Source organism: Aphidius gifuensis, linkage group LG2, assembly GCF_014905175.1.
Source record: "Aphidius gifuensis isolate YNYX2018 linkage group LG2, ASM1490517v1, whole genome shotgun sequence".
In the NCBI taxonomy this organism is placed as follows: Eukaryota; Metazoa; Arthropoda; class Insecta; order Hymenoptera; family Braconidae; genus Aphidius; species Aphidius gifuensis.
The window spans coordinates 120126-144497 of record NC_057789.1 but is presented as its reverse complement, the minus strand read 5'-3'; the positions used below and the strand labels follow the sequence as shown (position 1 = coordinate 144497).

Sequence of the window (24372 nt, the reverse complement as noted above, 5' to 3'; positions counted from 1 at the left end):
ATGATGATGCTGCACCCACACACGTTTATAACAAAAAAAATCGTGAATTGTGAATGGCTAGAGCCCCTACTGAGAGCCAAGAAAATAAAAGAACAACACACAGCTTCTGACAGCCTACCAGCCAGTGACGTAACTCGAGCTCAAAGCTGCTTCTACTACTGCTACTGCTGATGCTGATGATGATGATGATGATGATGACAACAAAACAACAACGTCGCTGTCAGTATATACAAGTTGAACGACGAGATACTAGCTCTTTATCATGATGATGATGGGCACCATGAATTTGCCTCCTTAACATCTCAAATTACTCAATCTTATATATATTCCCCGCCTTCTTAATATTTTTATATTTTTTCTTTTTCTTATTTTTCATAATGCACACAGTGGATTCGCCTTTTGACAAAGTGCTTTTTAGTTTAAAAAAATGTGAGCGTATGTTATTCAATACCTTTTTACCCCCGTAAACAATGAATCGCTTCCGGAAGCACCATACACATACAATATATACCTATACATAAAATAATAGCAACGACTGGGCAGGTATTTTTATTTCAAGCCAAGATAAACTTTTCAATTGTTCAAAAGTATTTTTGTTGAGGGTTGAAAAAGTTGAGGTGTCTTTTATATATACCCACTTAAAAATAAACAATTAATTTTATCTCTAAGAAAAAAAGAAAAACTTTTGAAAATATATATATATATATATGCGAGCTTCCGGTATTTAGTTGAGCATATATATATATATATAGCATTGAGATACGATTGTCTTAGCGATTGATGCCATTTCACTGTGGGGGTGTTTTTTTATGCCAGTAGTCTTTTGCTGTTGATGCTACTGCTACCATACACCGACGACCAATGACAATGATGACCATGGATGACCATGGATGTCTATATGTCTATATAGGCTTCATACCATCCTCCAGGGACCAAAGCTCTTATCCACTTGCCTTGGCAATCTTAGCCGACTTGACTTTATAGCCCTCTCTCTGCCTTTCTGTCATCCTATTATCATACTTTAAAAAAAAGGTCTTGGTCTCAAGAGACCAAGTGCCAAATAGTTACTTGACTTATTTTCATTTATCTTTTTTTTTTATCTTTTCTTTTACTTTTTTAATTTATTTTAAAAATAAAATAAAAAAAAGTTAAAATAGAAAATGTTGATGATATTTTTAAAATATACCTATATAAATGATTAATTATTTTAGTACATTTGTATATACGCATACATGAATGTATCTCAAATAAGGTAGTTATATATTTTTCGAAATAAAAAAAAAAAAGAAAAACCGAAAATTATGCTTTCATGTTAATAATATTCATATACAATGACGGATTACATTTTTTCTTTTTTTTTTTTTTTTTTTTTTTTGCAAAGGATCATTTGACCCCGGATGCAGAACTATGAGAGAGGGAAAAAGAAAAAAAAAAAAAAAAAGAATAATAAAAAAACTAAGGGCACAAACGTGCCGGTATTAACGGTTTTGCTTTTAAAAGTATATAAGGTCTCAAGGCACATTTACCTGGTGCAACAACACAAGGGAACAAGAGAGGTGAGCCAAAAGTTGTTAAACAGGCGCCACAAGGATCAGCGAAAAATCGGAATCATCAAAGCGGAAACAACACAAGAATTACGGAAACTCTAAAAAATGAAAGAATGCAAAAAAAAAAAAAAAGAAAAGAAAAGCGAAGGAAAGCAAAGGTAAAAGTAAAGTAAGGAAAAAAATTAATGAATGAAAAAATTTTGTAGTGTCGTGTATTTGTGTGTGTGTACCATGTGCATTAACAATAAAAATATTCACACGATAAAAGAGTCATCATCAACTCTCGAGACACGTATATCCCTCGACAAGTAAGTGTTATCAATTCTCAATGTTTCCCGCTGAGAATTTCCATCATTTAAATGTTCACCATCATCAACAACAATTTTACATAAAAAAAGAAAATGCGTATATATTTTGTTAATAAAATTTATCATTATTTAAAATATTGCATCAAGGAGTTTTTTCGTTAATTCCAATAGGTAAACTAAATTTTCAAAGCAAAGTTGACACAATGAATGGCACTATGTTATATATTGGCCAAGTGTTGTTGTCAACGACGTTTGCATGCCCGCATATTGTAGCTATAAAGAAAATATGTCACAAACTTATCAAGAGAATTATATTTCAAGATTTTGCACAAGTATATACCTGTCCCGCATATTTACAAATAAATACTAATAATAATAATTTTGAAAAATGGTCGTTTTATTTATTTGTCAAGGAACAAATGGTATACCTATATATTAATGGTACTTTTGCATTATCCTGTTGTCATGAAAAACAAATCACTCGCTTCTTGTCATCATCTGTAGTATACATGAATTATTATTTTTTTTATTTATGAACATAGTTGAGGAAAAAAAAAAAGACATTGTGTCATGTGAATTTGATTGATCATATTAAATACCCGAGTGGAGAATACATTAATATATTGTCAAGATTAATTAACTCACAAATGTTTACCCTTATTTTTTTATTTAATTGCGTATAGACAACATATACATATAGATATCTTCATTTATAAATAGAAAATCTAAAATATTTTTCAATGAAAAAAAAAAACAAAATAATAATATTCAATGATGATTTTTTTTTTTTTTTGTCAATTGAAGATGAAGAAAAAAAAAAAAATGACATTTCCAGTTCGTTTTGTAGTCGAACTTTGAAAAAGGTATAGGAAAAATAAAAATAAAAAGAATAAAAAAATATAAAATAGAAATGAATGAACTATACAGATGCTTTGAATGTCAGTCCAGCTCTTTTTACGACTATTCAGTGTTTTATCGTAAACGATCTAGAGTTGTGTGTTGAATGCTTTTTTATTCTGTAAAATTTGTATATTATACTATTGAGAGTATTGAGGGTGAGAGGGGTGTATAAAACTAAAGCTATTACTTGTACTCGGACTCTTGAGAAAAAAAAAAAAGGCAAAAGAAGAAAAAGAAGAAGATGTATGTTGAAAATAAATTGACGGACGGTTCTTTGGCGTTTGATGAGAACAATAAAATAATAATAAAAAAAAAAATAAATAAATAAATATGCTGCTGCTGTTGTTGGTGGTGATGGTGGTGGCCAATCCATATCTTTGTACATTTACGCACCACTAATTTCTTCCTCATTATCCCTTCCTGGGTCATTCAAGGACAAAACCTCATTCCACATATTTCTATATATTTTTACTGCTGAGAGCTATTCATTTAGACTACCTGTTTTGCACCCACCACCACTAACCATCATCCCCTTGCCTTATTTTTTTCTCTTTATTATTACTTTATTTTATTTTATTTTATTTTATTTTATTTTTTTGTTCATATATCTTTACAACTATATATACTTTCTCTCTTGTGCAATACAAAAGAAAGGAATGTACCAAAAAAATAAAATAAAATAAAATAAAAAATAAATAAAAAAAGGCAAAGATAAAATTTCAATGTCTATTATAATATTTGTGTGAAAAAAAAATATAAATTCTTAACTGCAGTACGTCATATTTTTTTTATTCTTATAGCTAAGGAAAAAATAAAATAAATTTTTTGTTATATATTGATAATGATTATAATAAAATAAATGTTCTCTGATGTAATGTCACGTGTAGCCTTTCGGGCTGGTTTATCAAATTCAGTCAACACGTGTCTTTATATACATTGAGATGATTTCAATGCCTTCAACGTACATTTAGTCTCTTGTCATACATGCTCAGATCACGACTCATCACATTTGTGATTTGTATATTATTTGCAAAGATATAAAGTTGAAGGCCATCGTCATCATCATCAACAACATTACAGGCATTACGGTTTTACGCCTGCCCCAATATATGCATCATCACTTTTTTTTTTCTGTCAACCCTCGTGCATTGTTTGATTTGATTATCACAACTGTCATTTCAATTTCAAGTATGACCCAAGGATACCACACTCTATCAACAAGACTTGAGAGACTTATATTTCAATTATTTGCACAATAAAATGGCCAAGGGTAACAAAACAAAATCTATGCGATCAAAAAACACGTATGAAGTGGAGTCACGCGTCAATGTTTATTCTTTATAAAAAAAAATAATCATATGTATACCCAACTGCTTATCTCGGACTTGTATCAGAACAATGAGCCTTTAAATTTATGTTGCATTTTATATTTCCGAAATAATATTATCATTTCAAAAATCCGTGCCAACAACAACCACAGCAACAGCAGCAACTCTGTCGGTATATTTGTATCAATTGGTTTTATAGGCATTTATTTGATTGACAAATTATTTAATCGCTTCATTTTAAATTTAAACTTTCAATTAATATTCAAGGCTCGAAATATAATTATATATACCTTTATGTAATTTTTTTATGCGTGTCTTATGAAAAAATTCTTCCATTCAATCTTATTATCAATAGATGGCAGATCAATTAGTTTGGCTTTTACTGCAGTATAGATTAATTTAATTATTTAACAATAATCGCATTTAATATAATAAAAATATTTAATGTCTCCAAATATGTAGCCTACTATTTTACTTTAATTAATTTTTTTTTTTCAATAAAAAAATTCTAGACTTGTTATTTTAACAACAAATATTTTTTTTAAATAATAAAAAATAGTAATTTTTTTTAGTATTAATTTATAATTCAAAAAAAAATAATATAACAAGATGTTATCTCAAAAATTCCTCGAACGGTTTCCTGATGACGATATTCTGCAACCAAGGACGTTCATCGCCCTCAGTTTTACAAATACAATCTCAAAAAATAAACTTATTATATGTATAATGTATATACACATGTTAAATAAATTCAAAAGAACCACTGCAATATTTCAGTTTTATTTTTTTTTCAAATATATATTTTAGATTAATATTTTAAATAGGGGCTTTTATCTTTACAGCAATCTTTTTTTTCTTTTCATTAATTATAATTAAAAATAAATATATATTTTTTGATTCTGCAAGTATATATATACAACTGTATATATATAACTCATAATTTAGTCAATCATATGATTATTTACAACTTTATCAAGATTTTTGAATATTTAAAATAATAATAATAATGACAATCGATGTTAACGAGTTTCTTTGTCATGCGAATATTGCGTAAAAAAGAATGTTTCACTTTTCGATTCTCAAATAAAAAAGTTGGACAATGCATAAAGATTCTCCAGCTCAATCTTCATGTATATGTGCATGTATACATTTATAAAAAAAAAGTCTTGGTGTATATTATATACATTTATATTAACTATACAATCCCACAGTGAATTATGCAACAAAAAAAAATAAAAAATACAGCTTGGAACCAATAATCTTCGATAAATTATAAAAATAACAATTTTTAATATATGCTATACTTAATTTTATTTTTAATAATGTACTGGCTTGAAAAATAAATAAATAAATAAATAAAAACCAAATCATCCCGGATATAAATGTTTTTTAATTTAAATAACGAACAAAAAGAAAAAAAAACATGTAGAATTTTATTATTTTTTTTTTCAAGAGGCAGCAAGTCACTGCTATTTTATTAAAAAAAAAATAAATAAATAAATAAATAAAAAATAACCAGATCCGCCCATTTAGCCCCTGGCAAGTAAATATGACGCACGATTAAAATATAATAAATAATAATGGGTATGCAAATACTTTGTCAGTTTAAAATGAGGAAGGCTCAATAAAAATGATCCCAGCTCATTAATTGATATATAAAAAACCAATTATCATTATCGTATATATACATTATATATATGTTACATTTTTAAATGTATACTATTTTTTTTTGCCATCAATAATTATACCCAAAGAAAAAAATAAATTATATATTCTGCAGTATACCTATTGAGCTGCTATATAAAGATCGCAGGATGATTTCCGTGACCTTTTATATTTTTTCCAACAGCATTTTAAAGCGATGAAGTTGACTTGGCACTTGTCGGATACAAAAATCTTGATATACCTGTAATAAATATTTTTAAGTTCAACGAAATTTTATTTATTACTTTTATACAGAGTGTTGAATAATAATTATACATATACACAATATATCAGCCACTTTTCAAAGGTTTTTATTTTAATATCTGTATATATATAATATGCAACTTTTATAAATTACAAAAATTAATAATTACATTGAAACGACATATATGTGTATTATATATGTAATAAATAAATTGGAATATCTATGTCAAATTGAATTATTATTATTATTTAAAAGACATCAAAATTGAACATCATAATTACTTGAGCTTTCGTTCAAGTGAAATTTGCTTTACTCTTTAGTATATCATCAATAGATTAATTGCTATAAATATTATATATGGCTGCTGATGATGATGCATTTTAAGAAAAAAATAAACAAATGACAAAAATTTATCAATAAAATTTACAAAAAAAAAAAAAGATAATTTATTATTAAATCCATAAATTGAATGCAATTAAAAAAATTGCATGAATTTAATTGTAAATATGCTTATGCCTATATTTTTATATTTGAAAATCAAATGACAAAAAATAATAATAAATTAACGCTGCTATGACAAGATATTGACAATAGATTCCAAAAGCAAAGTCAATAATTAATATGATAATATGATTTTGTCTCTTGCTACTGGAATCTATTTTATTTTTTTTATTTTTTAATAAATTTCAAAATTATCATAGAAGCGTTTTGTCAATGATTTTTTCTATATTAATTCCATGGAAATGACATTTTTATTTTCATTTTTTTGTCTTATTTAAAATAACAAAATTTGAGGCAGTTGAGTTGGCAAGAGGATCAGTCGTTTGCAGTCGACATGTCGAAGGCACAAATAATAATATCACCTTATATAATGTATATAATTATTTATTTCATTATTTCATTATTTCATTATTTATAGTGCTAAAAATTTCATCAATGCATCATAAATGAGTCGTGGATTAATAGTACCATCAGCAGTATAACGAACACCTCTCAATGATCCATCATCATGTGATACAACACCATATTCACCAACAATAAAACCATCTGGTGTACGTTCTTCTACTCGATATTTACGATAATTTCTTCCTTCAACAACATAACCAACTTTGTGATTATCTTCTGGATCAATACCAGATGATATTTTTGCTGTTACTGATTGAGGACCATGAACATTACCATTACTTCCAACACTAACTGCCTCATCAACTTCATAATTTATTTCAACTGGTTCCATCATTGGTCTTTCATTAAAATTATTATTATATATTTTAGATTCTTTTTCTTCTTCAGAATTAACTTGTTCAGCTTTATTATTATAAAATTTATTTTTTTCATTATAAATTTTAGCACCATTATTATTTCCATAAACTTTTTGAGATAATGATGATTTATCATATATTTTTGATGATTGATAAACTTTTGGTGGTTGATTATACAATGATGTATCATAATGACGACCAATTTTTCTTCCTTGTGGATAATTATCATCAGATTCAATTGGTTCTTGATGATTTTCATTTAATTCTGGATTAATTTCAGCAATTTCATAGCTTTGTTCAATTGGTTCTGGATTTGATGCAACTTGTAATGAATCAATTTCTACTTTATTGTGTATATTTATTATTGTTGGTTCAGTTGTAATTTGTGATTTCATTTCCATGCTCATTCGGGACTGTAAATCTTGTTCAACTGTGATTAATTCACTGTGATTTGATTCATTAATAAATTGATTACTATTACTACTACTACTGCTACTACTACTACTACTACTACTACTCAAAGTCATTGGACTTGTTGTTTCTTCTGTTGTTGTTGTTGTTGCTGAGGTACTTAATGTCGATGGTAATGTTGTTTTTAATGTAGAAAAAGTACTAAAAAGTTGTATTGAAAGAGGTTCAATGGGTGGTCTTGTAACAACATTTAATTCTTCTTCTTCTTCTTCTTCTTCTTCATTGGTTTTATTTTTATTAACTCTTTGCCTGTATGACGTTGCTGTCTCAACACTTGAAGTCACACTCACCCCAATAACCTTTCTATTACTATTACTATTATTATTATTATTATTATTATTATTGTCATTGATAAATGGCTTTGTAGCATTAATTTTGATAATGTTATGACTATGTGGTGTTGTAGTACTTGTCATTTGTTTATATCCAATTCCATAATCATCAATTGATGCTAATGAATCTTCAACTGGATAAGTAAAACTTTGACGATTATGCTCAATTAATTGAGACTTGTGACTTATTGGATAAAGTTTTGGTGCAACTTGTCGTTGAACTGGACGAGTTACAATAACAACTGGTGGTCTTGGACTTGGTGGTGCTTTTGATATTCTAAATATTGATGCTTCATTTAATCGTGATTCAGCAACAACATTATCCTGTGATGACAATTGACCACGTCTAAATCCACGTCTTCTTGGTGTTGGTGCCATTGCTCCATTAATAAATACAGAAAGAAACTCTGTGCCCGCCAGAATATCATTACGTTTAACTGGCGCTGCTTCAGCTAGTTCCCACATCATTGCTGCCTCCAACAATACCTGAAATAAATAATAATAATCATTTATTTATTTATTTATTTATTTATTATTATTTGTCATTTTTCACAACATAAATCATGTGTATTAAAAAATAAAAATAAACAAAACAGCTCATCGCAAAGTTATTATTTATAATTTATAATATTCAACATATATAACATATATAACATGGCATGCATGATGCTTGAATTTAATTGAAGTTGTCAGAGACCATTGGACTCTTGATATATGATGTTGAATATATATATAAGCAAAAGCCAGCTGACTGTATTGATGCTAAATGGTATTGGAATAAAATGAAAAAATAAAATAATAAGCGTAGGCGATGATTGTTGATAAATTCACGCCTTTATGGCAAATTGTCTGACCGGTTGAACTAGAATTGTTTCCTGTTGAAAGGTATATACAAGATATATTATATTAACAATCAAGAACACTGATGTCGCCATACTCTACTCAAGTTATGCTTCATTGGATTATCATCAGTTATTTTAAACTATATATTTATATAAATATAAAAATTATCATTTGCAAGAAAATTTAAATTTTTCATAGATAAAATTATTTTTATTTTTTCCATTTGAAATGACAAATACAATTTATATATATATATTTTTCTTGCGCGAGCCCTTGATTTAAAAATATCAAGGTCATTTTCAAGTCTCTTACTTTTACATTTGTCACAATAATAATTACAGCATAGTCTATTTTGTTTTTTTTTTTTTTATAAAAAAATTAAACAACTGTAAATATAATAATTAAATTATTTAGCAGTTATTTTATTTTTTTTTTTTGTCATTTAAAATGACATGTGCTATAATTCATATGCGCAAAGATGATTAACGAACGTCCTTGGCATCAGGTTAAACAAAATCAGTTTGAACAATATTGTCTCTCGTAAAAAATTGCTCAATGATATTTTTCTTTTGTACTCTCATATATATTTTATATCCACAAAAGAATTTCTTCATCGCAAGTATATATAAAATGCGTGATATTATTTATTGTTTTATTAAGGAAAGCAAATGAAAACTTGTAACGAATTTTATTAATATTAAATTTACGTTAATTAAAAGTTAACAATATATACACATATGTATAGGTGTATAATAAAATGTTGGGTCAAGGAATTAAAATGCTGTATCAAATTTTGTGACCTTGTTATTGTTAACCGACTCGCTCATTTTTATGTTGAACTATTTTTTTTTTTTTTTTTTTCAATCCTCAAAGTATACATATAAGAAAGACTTGTTTTTTTTTTTTTTTTTTTTATATAATAATAATTAATTGGCAATTATGTAGACAAAAGATTTTTTTTTCATTAAATTCACAAGTCACTCATGAGTTTCGTAAAATATGCAAGTATTATTATTATTATTATTATAAATGGTGAATTTTTTATATATGTACAGCTTGGGTTTGGTTATTTGGGTGTAAAATTTACAATATATAAATTTGTCTTAAAGATTAAGTGTCTCGTCGTTTTATCGCAATATCATATATACGTACAATATGAAAAATAAAAAATAAAAAATAAAAAATATATAAATGTTTATTGGTTCAGTATGCGGTCATCAGCTCGATAAAAAAAATATTTTATTTTTATTTTTAGAGTAAAAACATGCGTGATAAATAAAAATAAATAAATTAAGTTAAAAATAGCCACGATAAATAAATAAATTTAAAAAAATAAAAAATAACAACGAAATGTAATGTGGCGAGTTAAAACAAGGTGGGACAACAGCAGCGAAAGTATTTGGGTCACCGGGACCTTCCGTATTATATTATACGATAAATATATTTAATATTTATGCATATATCGATGAATTATCAATCATCCTGTTGGCCTGATATGACCATGGTGTCCTAACTTCCCTGCTGTGAATTATTATCATTATTATTGATGGTGGTGGTGCAGCAGTGATACTGTGAGTCACACGCCCTCCATCACATTCCAATGCAACAAATAATATTACGACAAACTTGGTTTCACTTTTCGTTTGAAAATATATATTCAATATATAAGACCGGGTGCATTTGATATTTCATCGTTTCTCTTATTATTTCTTTTAATGAGTATTTTAAAAAATTAAATTAAGACTTTGCATCTTACTTGTAATAATATAAACTGAATAAATTTAAAAAACATAAAAAGCAAAAAAATAAAATAATTCAATGTTGAAATAATACGTATTATATAATAATATAATAATATATATTTAAATAAAATTAAAAAAAATATACATGTCGTATTATTAATAAATTAATGATATATTTAAATATAAATAAATCATAATTCATATATAAATATTTAATAATGATAAATTGACATGTAATGAAAATAATAAACAGCTCATGTCAATTTACATGAGTTATCATATATTATAATTTTGATATGTTTATTAATATATAAAAATAATTATATTATATATCTAATTAAATATAATAAAATATGCACAAGGTCTACCAACAATTAAATTGATTATAGTATAGAAATGTAATTTATTTGGTCTCGATTATTATCAAAATATGAAAGTTGACAAATTCATTTATTAGCATTGTTATGAAATTAAATTAAAATATATGTAAAATAATATTATTTCGTATAATACATAATACTTGCATTATACATATATTATTAATGTTAATTTTATTTAATAGCTGCAGCGAAAGAATTTAATGATGCACTTTTGTATATTAAATTAAGTGTTGAAAATCATCATCATCATCATCATCTGCTTTCTCAAACTTTATATTATATATATATGCGTATAAACAAAATATCTGAATAAAATTATATATAGTTGATGTAGTTGATAGTTGACTGAGCTGCTGGAATTGGATCACTTGTTTTGTTGTTAGTGACATTGATAGTGGTGCATGCATGGTCATGGACATATTGCTACATAATCATTATTATTTATATTTATTTATAAATCAATACATGTGTCGAAAAATAATTATCAAATTATATATTCAAAAAATAAAAATAAATGTTTGAATATAATTATTTTTATATAAAAAGAAACACATGTATATACATCCAAAAGTCGAATGTTAATGACACTTGTAGACAGCTTTATTAATCTCGACATGATGAATGTCGTGTGTATAATATTAATATTAATATTAATGTTAATATTATTAGGTATAGAGCAAAGTGTCGATGTCGAGTGTTTGACATTTATAAATTATAAATCTAGCAATGTGAAAGGTGGCATAGTATTATTTTAAATTTTTTATTAATTTTTTATTATATCATGATAATAATATATTCAAGGTATATTATTATTTTTTAATTAATTTTATTATTGACAATAAATATATATTTATTAATAATAATTTAAATGATAATTAAATTTGTGGGTATATACATATACGTAAAATAACAGGGGTCCCTATAAAAAAGTGAGAGTATACGCATATTAAACTATTAAACACCCGGGATGTGGTTAATTAAGTTCAACAGCATCATCATCATATAATTTTATTTTTTATTTTACTTGAATTCAACTATAAATAAATAAATAAATAAATTCAATACATTTTATTTGAGTAACAAGGTGATTCAAATAATAAAATGTGTTAAACTTGCATTATATCGCAGTTTAATTTAATAGTAAATTTGCATAAAATAAATGCAAGGCCGCATATACATATATACATGTATACTGATGCAGTTAAAATAAAATGAAAGGTAAAATTGTATAATTAATGACAACTATACACGTTTAACATTGCCAATTGAAAGACTTAAAATAAATAAATTTTTAAGGATGTCTTGAATCTTGATGCGATGGAAGCATGATATATACAATATATATTTAATTAAAAAACTTGTGAATTTAGCATCAACAATTATTTTCATATATATAACAATGTTAAATGGACAATGAAAAATAAAATTATTAATTTCATCATTTACATGCAGTGGTGGAAATATAAAAAATAAATTATTGCAGAATATTATATACATTATTATAAATAACCGGATGTGCAATGTCTATATAAAATAGTCCAAGAGTTTAATATATATATTAAAAATGTATTTATAACACGTGCAATGAAGGGTGTTTGTCTCATATTATATTAACAATAAATTAATAAATTTAAATCACGACAACAACTTATACGCATATATACGCGCACGTAAATCATTTGAAAAGATATATATATACACGCGCGCAAAAAAATATAATCAAATATGAAAAAATAAAATATATAGTAATGACCAAATTCCTGCATCATGTATCATTATTTATTGCATACGCATATTTATTATTATTTTTATTGTATATAGAGAGATGACAACAAAGAAAGGCCATGTCCGGGAGATGAAATGAAACAAGCATTTTTCTAAAAAAGACCAAAAGAATATATATATCCTATACATTATACTGCATAGGGGTGGGGAAAGGTGATGGCAAATAAAATTCCATGCGCCACCTTGATATTTTTATTTATTTTTAATTCAAGTTTGTTTTATTATTTGTGCCCCGTGTGCGGACATATAATATGTATTTATGTATGTGTAAGTAAGTAAGTATGCATGAGTGCAGCAGCCAGGGGTCGATGCCGTTGTCTCCGGTTTTCTCGTGTTCGTCCTTGCCGAGGTCTTCTACATCCGATTTTAATTCTAAATAAATAAAAAAAAAAAAAAAAACCACCACCACCACCACGACAAAAACGACACTCACGATGCAGCAACAAAAACAGGACTATCATATGATCCTAGTATAAAGCTTGAGTTGCAGAATGCAGATCAACCAAATACACATATGACGCAAGAAATAATATAAAGCATGTGGTAAGATATACATATATGTGAATATTTTTTTGACAATTATACAACTGCTATACTGATGTTGCTATTTGCTAATTTGCTGACAGTGACAACGTGTAATTTTATTTTTCATATATACTCTTTAGTTTTTTATAAATATATTAAATATATAAAAAGGACATTGATCCACTGCATATGCAGGGATGATATTTCGAATGGTTCTTTATTTTTTTTATTTTTTTATTTTTTTGAGTTCATTGGCCACCAGTGGTGTCAACAAATTCCAACAACAGCAGCAGCAACAGAAACAGCAGCAGCAGTTATATTATTATCTTGAATATTCGTTGAATGTGTACGAATTGCATTCCAGAAACCGGTACAAATAAAAAATGATCCCTTTGCAAAATTCGACATGACTATACTTATCAGGCAACCTTCTCCTTTCTTCTCCCACACACCATTTATACAATATCAACAATTTTAAATTTCAACGGAAACAAATTTTCAATTTTATTATACATACTTTGGTCTTTGCTATTATTAAAATAAACAGTCTTATGTAAAAAATATTTATAATAATTATAACAATACATGAATATATTAGAACATACAGACGAATGAATGGTCATTGTACTGTAAATGCTTCAACTTAATAGATATGCAATCTGACACATGCACTTCTTCTTGAAGTCTCAAGGTTACGACTCGCATGTTAAAATGTATATTCAGACAAGAATCAGACTTGCAATATATGTATATAAAAGAAAGAAACAATGATTGACTGAATAGCGCTGATTTAGATTATCGAATTTCACTAAAATGTCAAGGTGACTTATTCCATGTATCCTCGTTTCGGATTGCTATAAAATAATCAACTTGCATGAATTTTATAGATCAGTAGATCAATTCTATATATATATAGAAGGCATTTATTCAATATCATTAAATAAATTAAAAAAAAATGTTATAACATACAATGATTCTGATAGTTTTGATTGCACAATTATCATGAATAAGTTTGACAATAAAAATGCTACGTGATCTTCAGTAGCTAAATTTTACCATAAAATTTTTTGTAGCACTTTCTTTAGTACTGCTTGCTTATCATTTATTTATTCAACAAATGAAATATATGCATTTATTTCTAAAAAATTAAAGAAAAATGTATAAGAAAACATGTAGCTAATGAAATATTATGGCATTGATTCTTGATTTGAGAAATAGACTGATGATTATAATATGCTGAAATTGATGGCAATATTGCACTGTTCTCATGCCATAATTTTGCCATAATTTCATGCCAGTAACTGCCATATATGCCGATATTATGCCATAATTTATGCCGGATAATTTTGTAATCAATTCATGCCATAATTTTTGAACATGCCGTATTAAATCAAAACAGTAATCAGAAACATGCATATTTTAGAAGGTATTAATTTGCTTAATAATATATTTAGCTACATTGATTCTTAGCTACTGCTTTTCTTGAAGTTATCATTTCTGAAAAATAATATGTATTTTATTTTTAATAAATTCCAAGAAAAGATGTATAATGAATTAATAATGAATTAATGTTAAAGAATATATTCAAGGAAATAATCTCATTAGTCACATTAATGCTACATTCTTATTATGCTTTTCCAGACATTTTAATTTTTAAAATAAAATTACATGATATTATTTATTTAATAAAAAATGTCCAAGCATTACTCATGTAGCATTATTTTGCAATTAATGTTGCCAAAGTTATATTTCAAGGAAATAATTATTAGTCACATTAATTTTAGCTACATCTTTCCTTGCACTGCTTTTCCTTGGACATTTTTATTTTATTCTATAAATAATCAAAATTTATTTTTCAAAATACAAATTTCGTTAAAAAGCAGTAGCTATAAATTGATTGCCAAAGAATTATATTCAAGGAAATAACATTAGACATTAATTTTAGCTAATTTTAGCTATGGAATATTTATTTTATAAATAAATAATGTAATTTATTTTTAAAAATAAATTTTATATTATAGTAGTAAGAATGATCAAAGAATTATGTTTCAAGGAAATACTTAGTCACATTAATTCTTATAGTCCTTATTGTGCTTAGTCATATATTTAACAAATGAAATACATGTAATTTATCATTTTAAATCATTTCTGATAATTGTCAATAATCAAGTATGCCTACTGCTCAAATTATGATATAAATAAATGATGAAATATGCCATTACTGCATCATTTGTTAATATTATACCGTATGAAACACATGATACATTTATAAACGTATCATGGTTTGCTCAATACGTCGAATGGCATGCTGTCGAAAATTGACATAAATACCTGAAAGACGACCTTGATGAGTGCTGAAAAAAAGATAATAGAATATCTTTTCAACTATAATGACAAGGTCCACATATATCCTTCTGTATTTATATATACACACTCAACAGTCAACTCCCCGAGGGATAATATGTAGGGCATGTCGCAAAAGTATCAAATCAAAAAGGGAAGTAGAAAAAAAAAATAAATAAATAATAATTGTGGGACTGCAGCAGTATATATATATAGCTTCAGGAGACTTTTGTCTGTTGTAGATTGGCTCCAATTACAGACTTGTTCCTTGATCCAAGAAATAATTTGAAAAAAAAATAATATGGACTTGTTGAGATGACGTGAAACAAAGTATCGATGGCTCACTGCATCTTTTGAATAAACAGCCCAATAACTATATATAATTATATAATTATTTATTTATTTTACTCATCATTAATGTGGGATGTATTCTGGCGTATATTTAAAAAAATATATTTAAATCGCAATTGACATGTGCAGGTTTTGCATTGAGAATATATATTTATATTTTATATACAACTTTGACTTGAGTGCATGATAAATGCAAATTTAACAAATAGACAAGCATTATATTATTTATAATAATTAATAAGTATTAAAAAATATAATATTAATGTATATATATATCGTGTGAAAGGGCAATAACGACGACAATATATATAATATAAATGCATGATTTGTGTATGGTAGGAAATATCTTGTTGAGTTAACAACAGCGGATATCCGGGCTGATGTGTGTTGTGCGATCATCTAAAATGCTTAATAACAATAATAATAATAATATTGTTTTGAAAACAATTGATATTTATATGAATATAAATTGATGATGGTAATTATTATAAAAAATGACAATATGACATTAAACGCGCAAGTCGAGAAAAACATATTGTAATAATAATGGATAAATGGATAAATTGTTGTGTGAGTAATGAAGCAAGTGGCAAGAGGTGAGAGAATCTTCTTCAATGCAAGTTAACTTATGTATATAGATAGACTCTGGTGAAATGTTTTGTTAAATATGCTTGCACATAGTCACAGTCACATAGATAAAATATATCCAAGGATATTATTATTATTTTTAAAAAAAATATTGTATATACCCACGCTTGATAATATATACGCATGTACTTGCTCATCGCGGCACATTGCAATGGGCATACCTGATGGCATTATGCATATAGGCTTATGTTCATTTTTTATATTTAAATTTAAATTATTGTATTTGCTTCAAGAAAATTACTATATAAAAAATAAAAAAAAATAAAAATATATATGATAGTTTATAGTTGGCCAGTCACTCGATCACTTTCATTGCTCTATACTATACAATATACCTATGTATATCGAAGGTCATACACTCCAACCACAAGGTCACATGCCACAATAACTTTGATCTGATTTGTTGGCTTTATACATTGTATATATACTTATTTTTTTTATTTTACACGTCAGCAAAAAAAATAGAATATATATTATTATTATTATTATTTCATTTCCGTATTTGAAAAAAAAACATAACACACACACATACACACACATGACCAATTATTATAATATTTGCCATATGTGAATAATAAATGTTGCAATAGTATATTGTGTATATATGTACAAGTAATTACACAGCGGCTTATGACCATCAAAAATTAACCAGTAGCACCTAAAAAAACCCATTTCAAATTTTTAATCAACCTATTGTCGTATTTAATATATATTGCTGCAGCAACAACTCATTGTGTACCGGTTAAATTGCAAGTTTTAAAAAGATAACGTCAAGATATATATCCTTGACTCCTGCGACACACAGCAACAACAACTATTGTACAATATATTTATAAATTATTTGCATTGTTGAATTTATATACAAAAGAAAAAAATATAATACACAAGAAAAGCAAAGTTATTTGCCAGCTACCATTACTATCATATACCGCAACTATATAATAGCTATATCAGAAGCAATTGCAGATAATAAATATACACTTTGTTGTTGAGTTTTAAAAATTAAACTATATATTATGTAGTTTATAATATTGCAAGTATGTTGTATTGTTGTAAAACACGTGTCCATGCAATACACGGATTTAACGAGAGTGAAACAGAAACAGAAACAGAAACAGTAAATTGCTTAATAAATTAAATTCATGGTGGTGCAGTATAATAATAATTTAAACGATGACTGCAGGTATTGCTCTATGTATGATAAATAAATTTATAAATATAATATTGTAACTACTTATATATAAATATTTCGATAAAAACTCACCAAAAGAACAAACATTGCACTGGTAATTGAATGCTTGCATGACAATCTGGTTGGGATGTTTTTCTTCATATTCCGCCTGGTCCCGTCAACCCTAACGGGATTTCATCTCTTCGTCCATCTTTGTTTTATTATTATTATTATTTCATCTATCATGTCATAACATTATTATGCATTATATTATTATTATTATTATTATTATTATTATTTACTGATGATTGAGACTAGAAAGACTTGATTGCAATGATCAATTAAAATTAATTTCAAAATACAATATAAATTAATGAATGGATGAATCAATGAATGAATGAATGAATGACGGTCCAAAAGCGTTACATGTAAAAGGTCCTAATCGTGGCACAGGGCTCGAGCAACTGACAGCGGGTCAGACTCGACTGTTACCGACAACGATACATGCCACCAGCAACAGCAACACCAACAGCAGTAGCAGCCACCCTGCATCATACCATTCACAGCTGATCTGAGCTGATCCAACTACAATTATTATATTATTAGCTATATAATAATATTATACATATATTGAATTGTCTATATGCGCTCTTAATCATTGTCTTGGTCTTTTCATTTGGAACACAATTTGTGTCTATGCTCTTACATTCACCAGTCATTTTTTACAATCATATACTCCCTCTTCTTCATGTATTTAGCTTTTACTTTGTCATAATAAATACAATAGAATATAATAAACAACAACATTATGAAAAAGTCAAATAAATTTATATAAAAAAAAAAAGAAGTAAATAATAGGTATACAAGGAAGAAGAGAATAAATAATCAAACCGTTATTGATGACGAGATTGACTGGTGTCATTGCTATTGTTGCTCTATGCTCCAACTCTCCAGAAAAAAAGCACACACACACAAAAATTTGTGGCAATTTAATAAAATTCGTTGTGCAATACAATTATTTTGAGAGTCAGTATATATTTTTGAGTCACAAATGCGCCATCAAGATGTATCAGCAACGTCCTTGATAGTGAGAGTAGACGGTTCGAAAGACTTTCGTTTGAGGGACGAAGGTCGTTGCTTTGATTCCAGCTAAAAGAATGCTATTTGTGTTATGTGGGCGTATTAATAATGTAAATTAATGTTGCATCGGAAACGCATGTCAATTATTATTATTCTCAAAAAACAAAATAATTATATTTTTGTCAAATAAAGTATATTTATTTCATCTCAATAATGATATCAATAAAAATGTCATTTTATTATCTATGTTTGAATTTATATTACTACTAGACCAAATCATGTTTAATTATGTTTTTTTTCATATTTCATTCAAAGTCAAATTAATTAATTTGACATTAAAAATTTTTTGTTTAAAATAATAAAATATTGCCGTTAATAGAATTAAATAAATTTAATAATAATAAAATTAAAGAGAAAGACCATAATATGGTTGTCCTTCAGAGTCAGATGATTTCATTCTATTTTTCAAATGATCCAATGTATTGGCAAGATGTTTTTGAATTTGTTCTGTTTCTTCACTAACTCCCAAGTTGGGAAGTTCATCCTTAATTTTTGCAATAACTTGATTTAATATTTGAACAGTAACTGATGAATTTTCTTTTTCATAAAAATAAATATAATGATTTAATAATTCAACAAATAATTGAACTTGAACTGATGCATCCATGCATTGACTTGCTATTCTTATTCCTTTTTTTAAACAATCCAAAACTTTATTTCCATCTTGCATCTAATAAATAATAATATTAAATAATTATATTAAATATAAATATAATATAATCAATATAAATAATATAAATTACCTCTTTTCCTTCAGTTGCTAATGATTTACCAGACCAAAATATATGTGAACAAGTTGCAACACCACGACATTGATCTGGTTTTCTAAGTAATTTACTTGCAGTTAATGCACACTGATTTCTAACTGGTTCAGCATTTTCTTCACTGAAACAACTTGTTTGTTCAAATGTTGCAATAATAAGTGTTATTGCTGCTAATTGAGCTTTTGAATCACTTATTTCATCTTCATATATAATAAATGCTTGACTCATAAATTCATATGCAGCAACTTCATAATTATCAAAACGTATTTCACCAATAGCAAGTGAACCCTGAAGAAGCAAACGTAATGGTAATTCAGCAAGTTCAGCTTTTATTAAAGCTGTTATTGTTGAATAACAAAATTGAAATATTTTATTGCATTTTTTGTGCCACATTTCATCCTAAAAATAAAAATATAATTATTTATTAGCTATTATTATTATTATTGACATATTTACTTATAATTAAATACCTTATCCTTTAGAGCTTTATATGTAAATGCCAATTGATATGCTTGAAATACAATTGCTGGAAGTGTATATTTAATTCTTTTATTACCACCAGCACTAAAATGTTTTCTTGCTGCACTTAAAATCATGTATTGTTGATCAGCTGTTTCTGATTTAAAATGATGTATTAATCTTCCAAGTAGACCTTGTTCTTCAGCAAAATCTTCTGGATCTTCATCAATATTTGGCTGATCAGATTGATCCTGTACAATTGGTGATATTATTGTTAATACAGCATCAACTTGTTCTTGTGTTGGTATCATTGTTTCATTATCTAATATATTTGTTATAATATAAACAGCCAATAGCTTTCTTCCTTCATAATCAAAATATTCCAATAATGGTGCATAATTATTTAATTTTAATACAGTCAATATATTTTTATAATTATCAATTGGTATTTTCATTAATCTTGATAATTCACGTGATACTGCACTATTATATTCTAATTTTTCAAGATTTAATTTTTTAAATATTTGTACTGTTGTTGATAATACTTTATCAACATAATCAACACGATCAGGATAACATTTTTGTGCTAAATTAATAAGAGCAACTTGTAATGAAACAATATCCTCTGGTGGCATATCTGTTCGTGTCTGTTTGAAATAACAAAAAAAAAATATTATTATTTTCTTTGATTAAATTTAAAAATTCAAAAAAAATATAAAATATAAAAACATTTTCAGACTTAAACTAGATGAAATAAAGAGCATTATTAAATTATCTATTGTGTATAATATATATAACAATCATAATTTTTTTTTATAAAAAAAATTCAATCAAGTGTAGTATCTTATAAATGAATATCATCATTAAATGTTTTATTTAGTTTCTCGTATTTAAATTTTTTAAATTAATAAATAAAAATTACCTGAATAATTGTTGCAACTTGATCACTAAATACATCAAATAATTGTACATCCTGAGGTATACCAAGTATTTGAGTTGGACTTCCTGGACCACCAACACCATCAGATCTTTGACTAAATGTTGCTAATCTATCAATCAATGATATTATAATATTTTTAACATTTACACCGTAATTTAATTCAGCGCATGATTTTAAAAATGCATTCAATGTTTGTAAATGAAATTCATCTGGAAATACTTGTATAATACATTCCATAAGATATTCTTGTGCAATTGCATCTCGACAACTGACAACTTGTTCCAATATTCCAGGCAATACTAATTTTTTATAAATATCCAATGTAACTGATTCCAATTGACTTAAACGTACAAGATTTGTACCAACAAGAATCTTCAATTCTTCACGTTCACGTTCACGTCTTTCTTTGTCTCTACTGTGACCTTGATGTTGCATGCGTACCCATAATTTATTCATTTCAGCAAAATTCATAAGAACAAAATCAATACTATCACGTACAGTACCTTCCTCATCATCACCATCAGTTACATCTGGTAATATATTTTTAGTACATTGTAAAAGATAATTACGAAGAAATAAACCACGTAATGGATGCTGTACACCACGACACATTTCAACTAAATCACGAAGAAGATCACGTTTTAAACATGGATTATTTTTAATATAAACAAGGCCAACAGTGATGAGTAAATATCTGTATGTGCAAAATGATAATAATAATTATTATTATTATTAAATTATAAATTTAATTAAATAAGTAAAAAAAAAAAAAAACACTTACAAACGTGGAACAATGTTACCAGCATACTGAACAAGTTCATAAAGATCAGTAACTTTAATTCCTTTTTGATATTGATCAAGTAAATAAAGTTCCAAATGACGTAGTTCATCAGTTATTGCCATATAAAGTTCATAATAACTTTTTGGACTTAATAATGAAGTTCTCAATTCACCAAGCATTGTTGATGCATGTTTAAGGGCATCCATGGCTTTTCCTTCATCCAAACTGTATTTCATTTTGAATGCTTGATTTTTGACAATTCCAATGGCTTCCTCGAGAAGTTTTTCCTGCTCTTCCAGTCCAGTCATCACGGGTGTCATGGGCTGCGAGAAGAATAGTGATACCTACCAAATATGGTACACACAGGTAGCCATGCCAAATACAATGCCAATTCATCATCAAAATTAATCATGCACTACTTTTTTTTTTTTATTTATTTATCTAATTATTATTATTATTATTATTAAATTCAATAGTCAATTTTTTTTTTCAATTCAAGCTTATCCAAGTTGATAAATAGAATATTTAAAAAGCAAAAAAAATTAGTACTTTGGACTAGGAGAAAAAAAAAAAAAACAACATAAAAAACAGCTGTCATGTTTTGAAAATAAAAATGTATTCAGATGGAATATTATTTCAATTAATAATCAACAATTCAACTTATTGATGATGATATATTTGTGTATAACCTATGACACTTGATGAAGCTATTATTATTATATTATATATCAATTAACTAAATATTTCAAACAACATGCAATATCAACAATATTTTGTCAACAAGGACAACAAAACAACAACAACAACAACAACAACAAATACATACCATTGTTTATTAATAAATTATCCAATATTTTTAAATTCAATATAAATAATAACAACTAAAGTGGGTGTTGTTGTTTACTCCTCTCGTTGTTTTTATTTTTTATTATTATTTCTCCTGACAATTGTTTGATGAATAATGGCAAGTAACAATAATAATAATAATATCGAACATTATTATTATTATTATGTTTTGTTACCAACTGAGTTTGACAGGCAAATGACAGCTCTATCTAGTGATTGTTATTGATATTAACCAAAATTGCCGGAAATGAATATAATTGCATATTTTTTTTTTTTTTTTGGGACAGCATCAGTCATCAATTTATCACACACACCGCAACAACTGGCAACAACATCTAACAAACATGGGTCGCATGCACGCACCAGGGTAAGATTTTTCAACAACAATATAAACAATATAAATAAAAATAATTTTAATAGATCAACTGTCAATAATACTAAGCAACAAAACAGTTGTTTTTTTTTTTTTATTTCATATTAATAAAAGTTCTTTCATAATAAAAAGTTGAGTGGAATATTAGACTACATCAATGAGCCATGTGTTCATTTGTTGCATTGTTATTCATAAATATTATTAAATATTTATAATAAATACTTGAGGTTTAAATTATTTTTATCTTTAGTATTTTTTTTTTAATCCTATAAAATGTTGATGAATTAAATATTAATTATTGCCATTATAAAATGTTGTTACAAAACTAACCTTAAAATAATAATAATAATATTAATAATTTATTTTTTTTCTTTCAACAGTAAGGGTATTTCCCAATCGGCATTACCATACAAACGATCAGTTCCATCATGGTTGAAACTCAGCCCTGAGGACTGTAAAGATCTTATCTTTAAACTTGCAAAAAAAGGACACACTCCTTCACAAATTGGTAAGAATTTTATTTTTATTTTAATTATATGTACAGCAAAATCTGGCTCGATATAAAACTACTATACAATTTTTTATACTCGTTTGTCATGTAAATATTTATTTTGCAATATTAAAAACCGAATTTTTGAGTCAACAATGATGATATTCATTTGCGATAGGTATTCGTTGACAAATAATTTATTTTATTTTAATCAAATTAAATTATAAATATTTAATTATTATTACAGGTGTTATTCTTCGTGATAGCCATGGTATTGCTCAAACTCGTCATCGTACTGGTAACAAAATTTTGAGAATTGTCAAAGCCATGGGTTTGGCACCTGATCTACCAGAGGATGTATATTGTCTTATCAAGAAAGCTGTTGCAATTCGTAAGCATTTGGAACGTAATCGTAAAGACAAAGACTCAAAATTCCGTTTGATTCTCGTTGAATCAAGAATTCATCGTCTTTCAAGATACTACAAGTCTAAAGGTACACTTGCACCAACATGGAAGTACGAAAGTTCAACAGCCAGTGCTCTTGTTGCTTAAATTATTAAGACTTAATAATAAATGAATAAATGAAAACTGAAGAGAAAATTTAAAATCAAATTTTTGATCAACTTATTTAATAATAACACTGTAATAAAATAATAAATATTTACTTACCAAGAAAATAAAAAACTGGATTTTTTAAATGCATCAAATTTTCCATATACTATTATTATTAGTAA

At 26.6% G+C, this 24372-nt stretch overlaps 3 protein-coding genes across 4 annotated transcripts; 1 reads left to right on the top strand and 2 right to left on the bottom strand.

The window, feature by feature from the left end:
* Positions 1-6488: 6488 nt before the first annotated feature.
* LOC122848085 (DEP domain-containing protein DDB_G0279099) lies at positions 6489-18049 on the bottom strand. The gene is made up of 2 exons (XM_044145911.1): positions 17939-18049; positions 6489-8543 (listed from the first exon to the last, which is right to left on the bottom strand). Exons 1-2 carry the CDS (start codon positions 18005-18007, stop codon positions 6906-6908), a joined length of 1707 nt encoding a protein of 568 aa, XP_044001846.1. The 5' UTR covers positions 18008-18049; the 3' UTR covers positions 6489-6905.
* Positions 18050-19099: 1050 nt separating this feature from the next.
* LOC122848070 (vacuolar protein sorting-associated protein 35) lies at positions 19100-22919 on the bottom strand. Of its 2 annotated transcripts, none has more exons than XM_044145885.1 (6): positions 22756-22919; positions 21930-22273; positions 21131-21842; positions 20220-20855; positions 19729-20148; positions 19100-19655 (listed from the first exon to the last, which is right to left on the bottom strand). In XM_044145885.1, exons 1-6 carry the CDS (start codon positions 22756-22758, stop codon positions 19332-19334), a joined length of 2439 nt encoding a protein of 812 aa, XP_044001820.1. In that variant the 5' UTR covers positions 22759-22919; the 3' UTR covers positions 19100-19331. The 2 variants fall into 2 exon arrangements, with proteins under 2 accessions (XP_044001820.1, XP_044001821.1); XM_044145886.1 differs by having other exon boundaries at positions 19102-19655; positions 21930-22252.
* Positions 22920-23021: 102 nt separating this feature from the next.
* Positions 23022-24318, top strand: LOC122848132 (40S ribosomal protein S13-like). The gene is made up of 3 exons (XM_044145990.1): positions 23022-23142; positions 23529-23656; positions 23886-24318. Exons 1-3 carry the CDS (start codon positions 23120-23122, stop codon positions 24188-24190), a joined length of 456 nt encoding a protein of 151 aa, XP_044001925.1. The 5' UTR covers positions 23022-23119; the 3' UTR covers positions 24191-24318.
* The last annotated feature ends 54 nt before the right edge of the window (positions 24319-24372 follow it).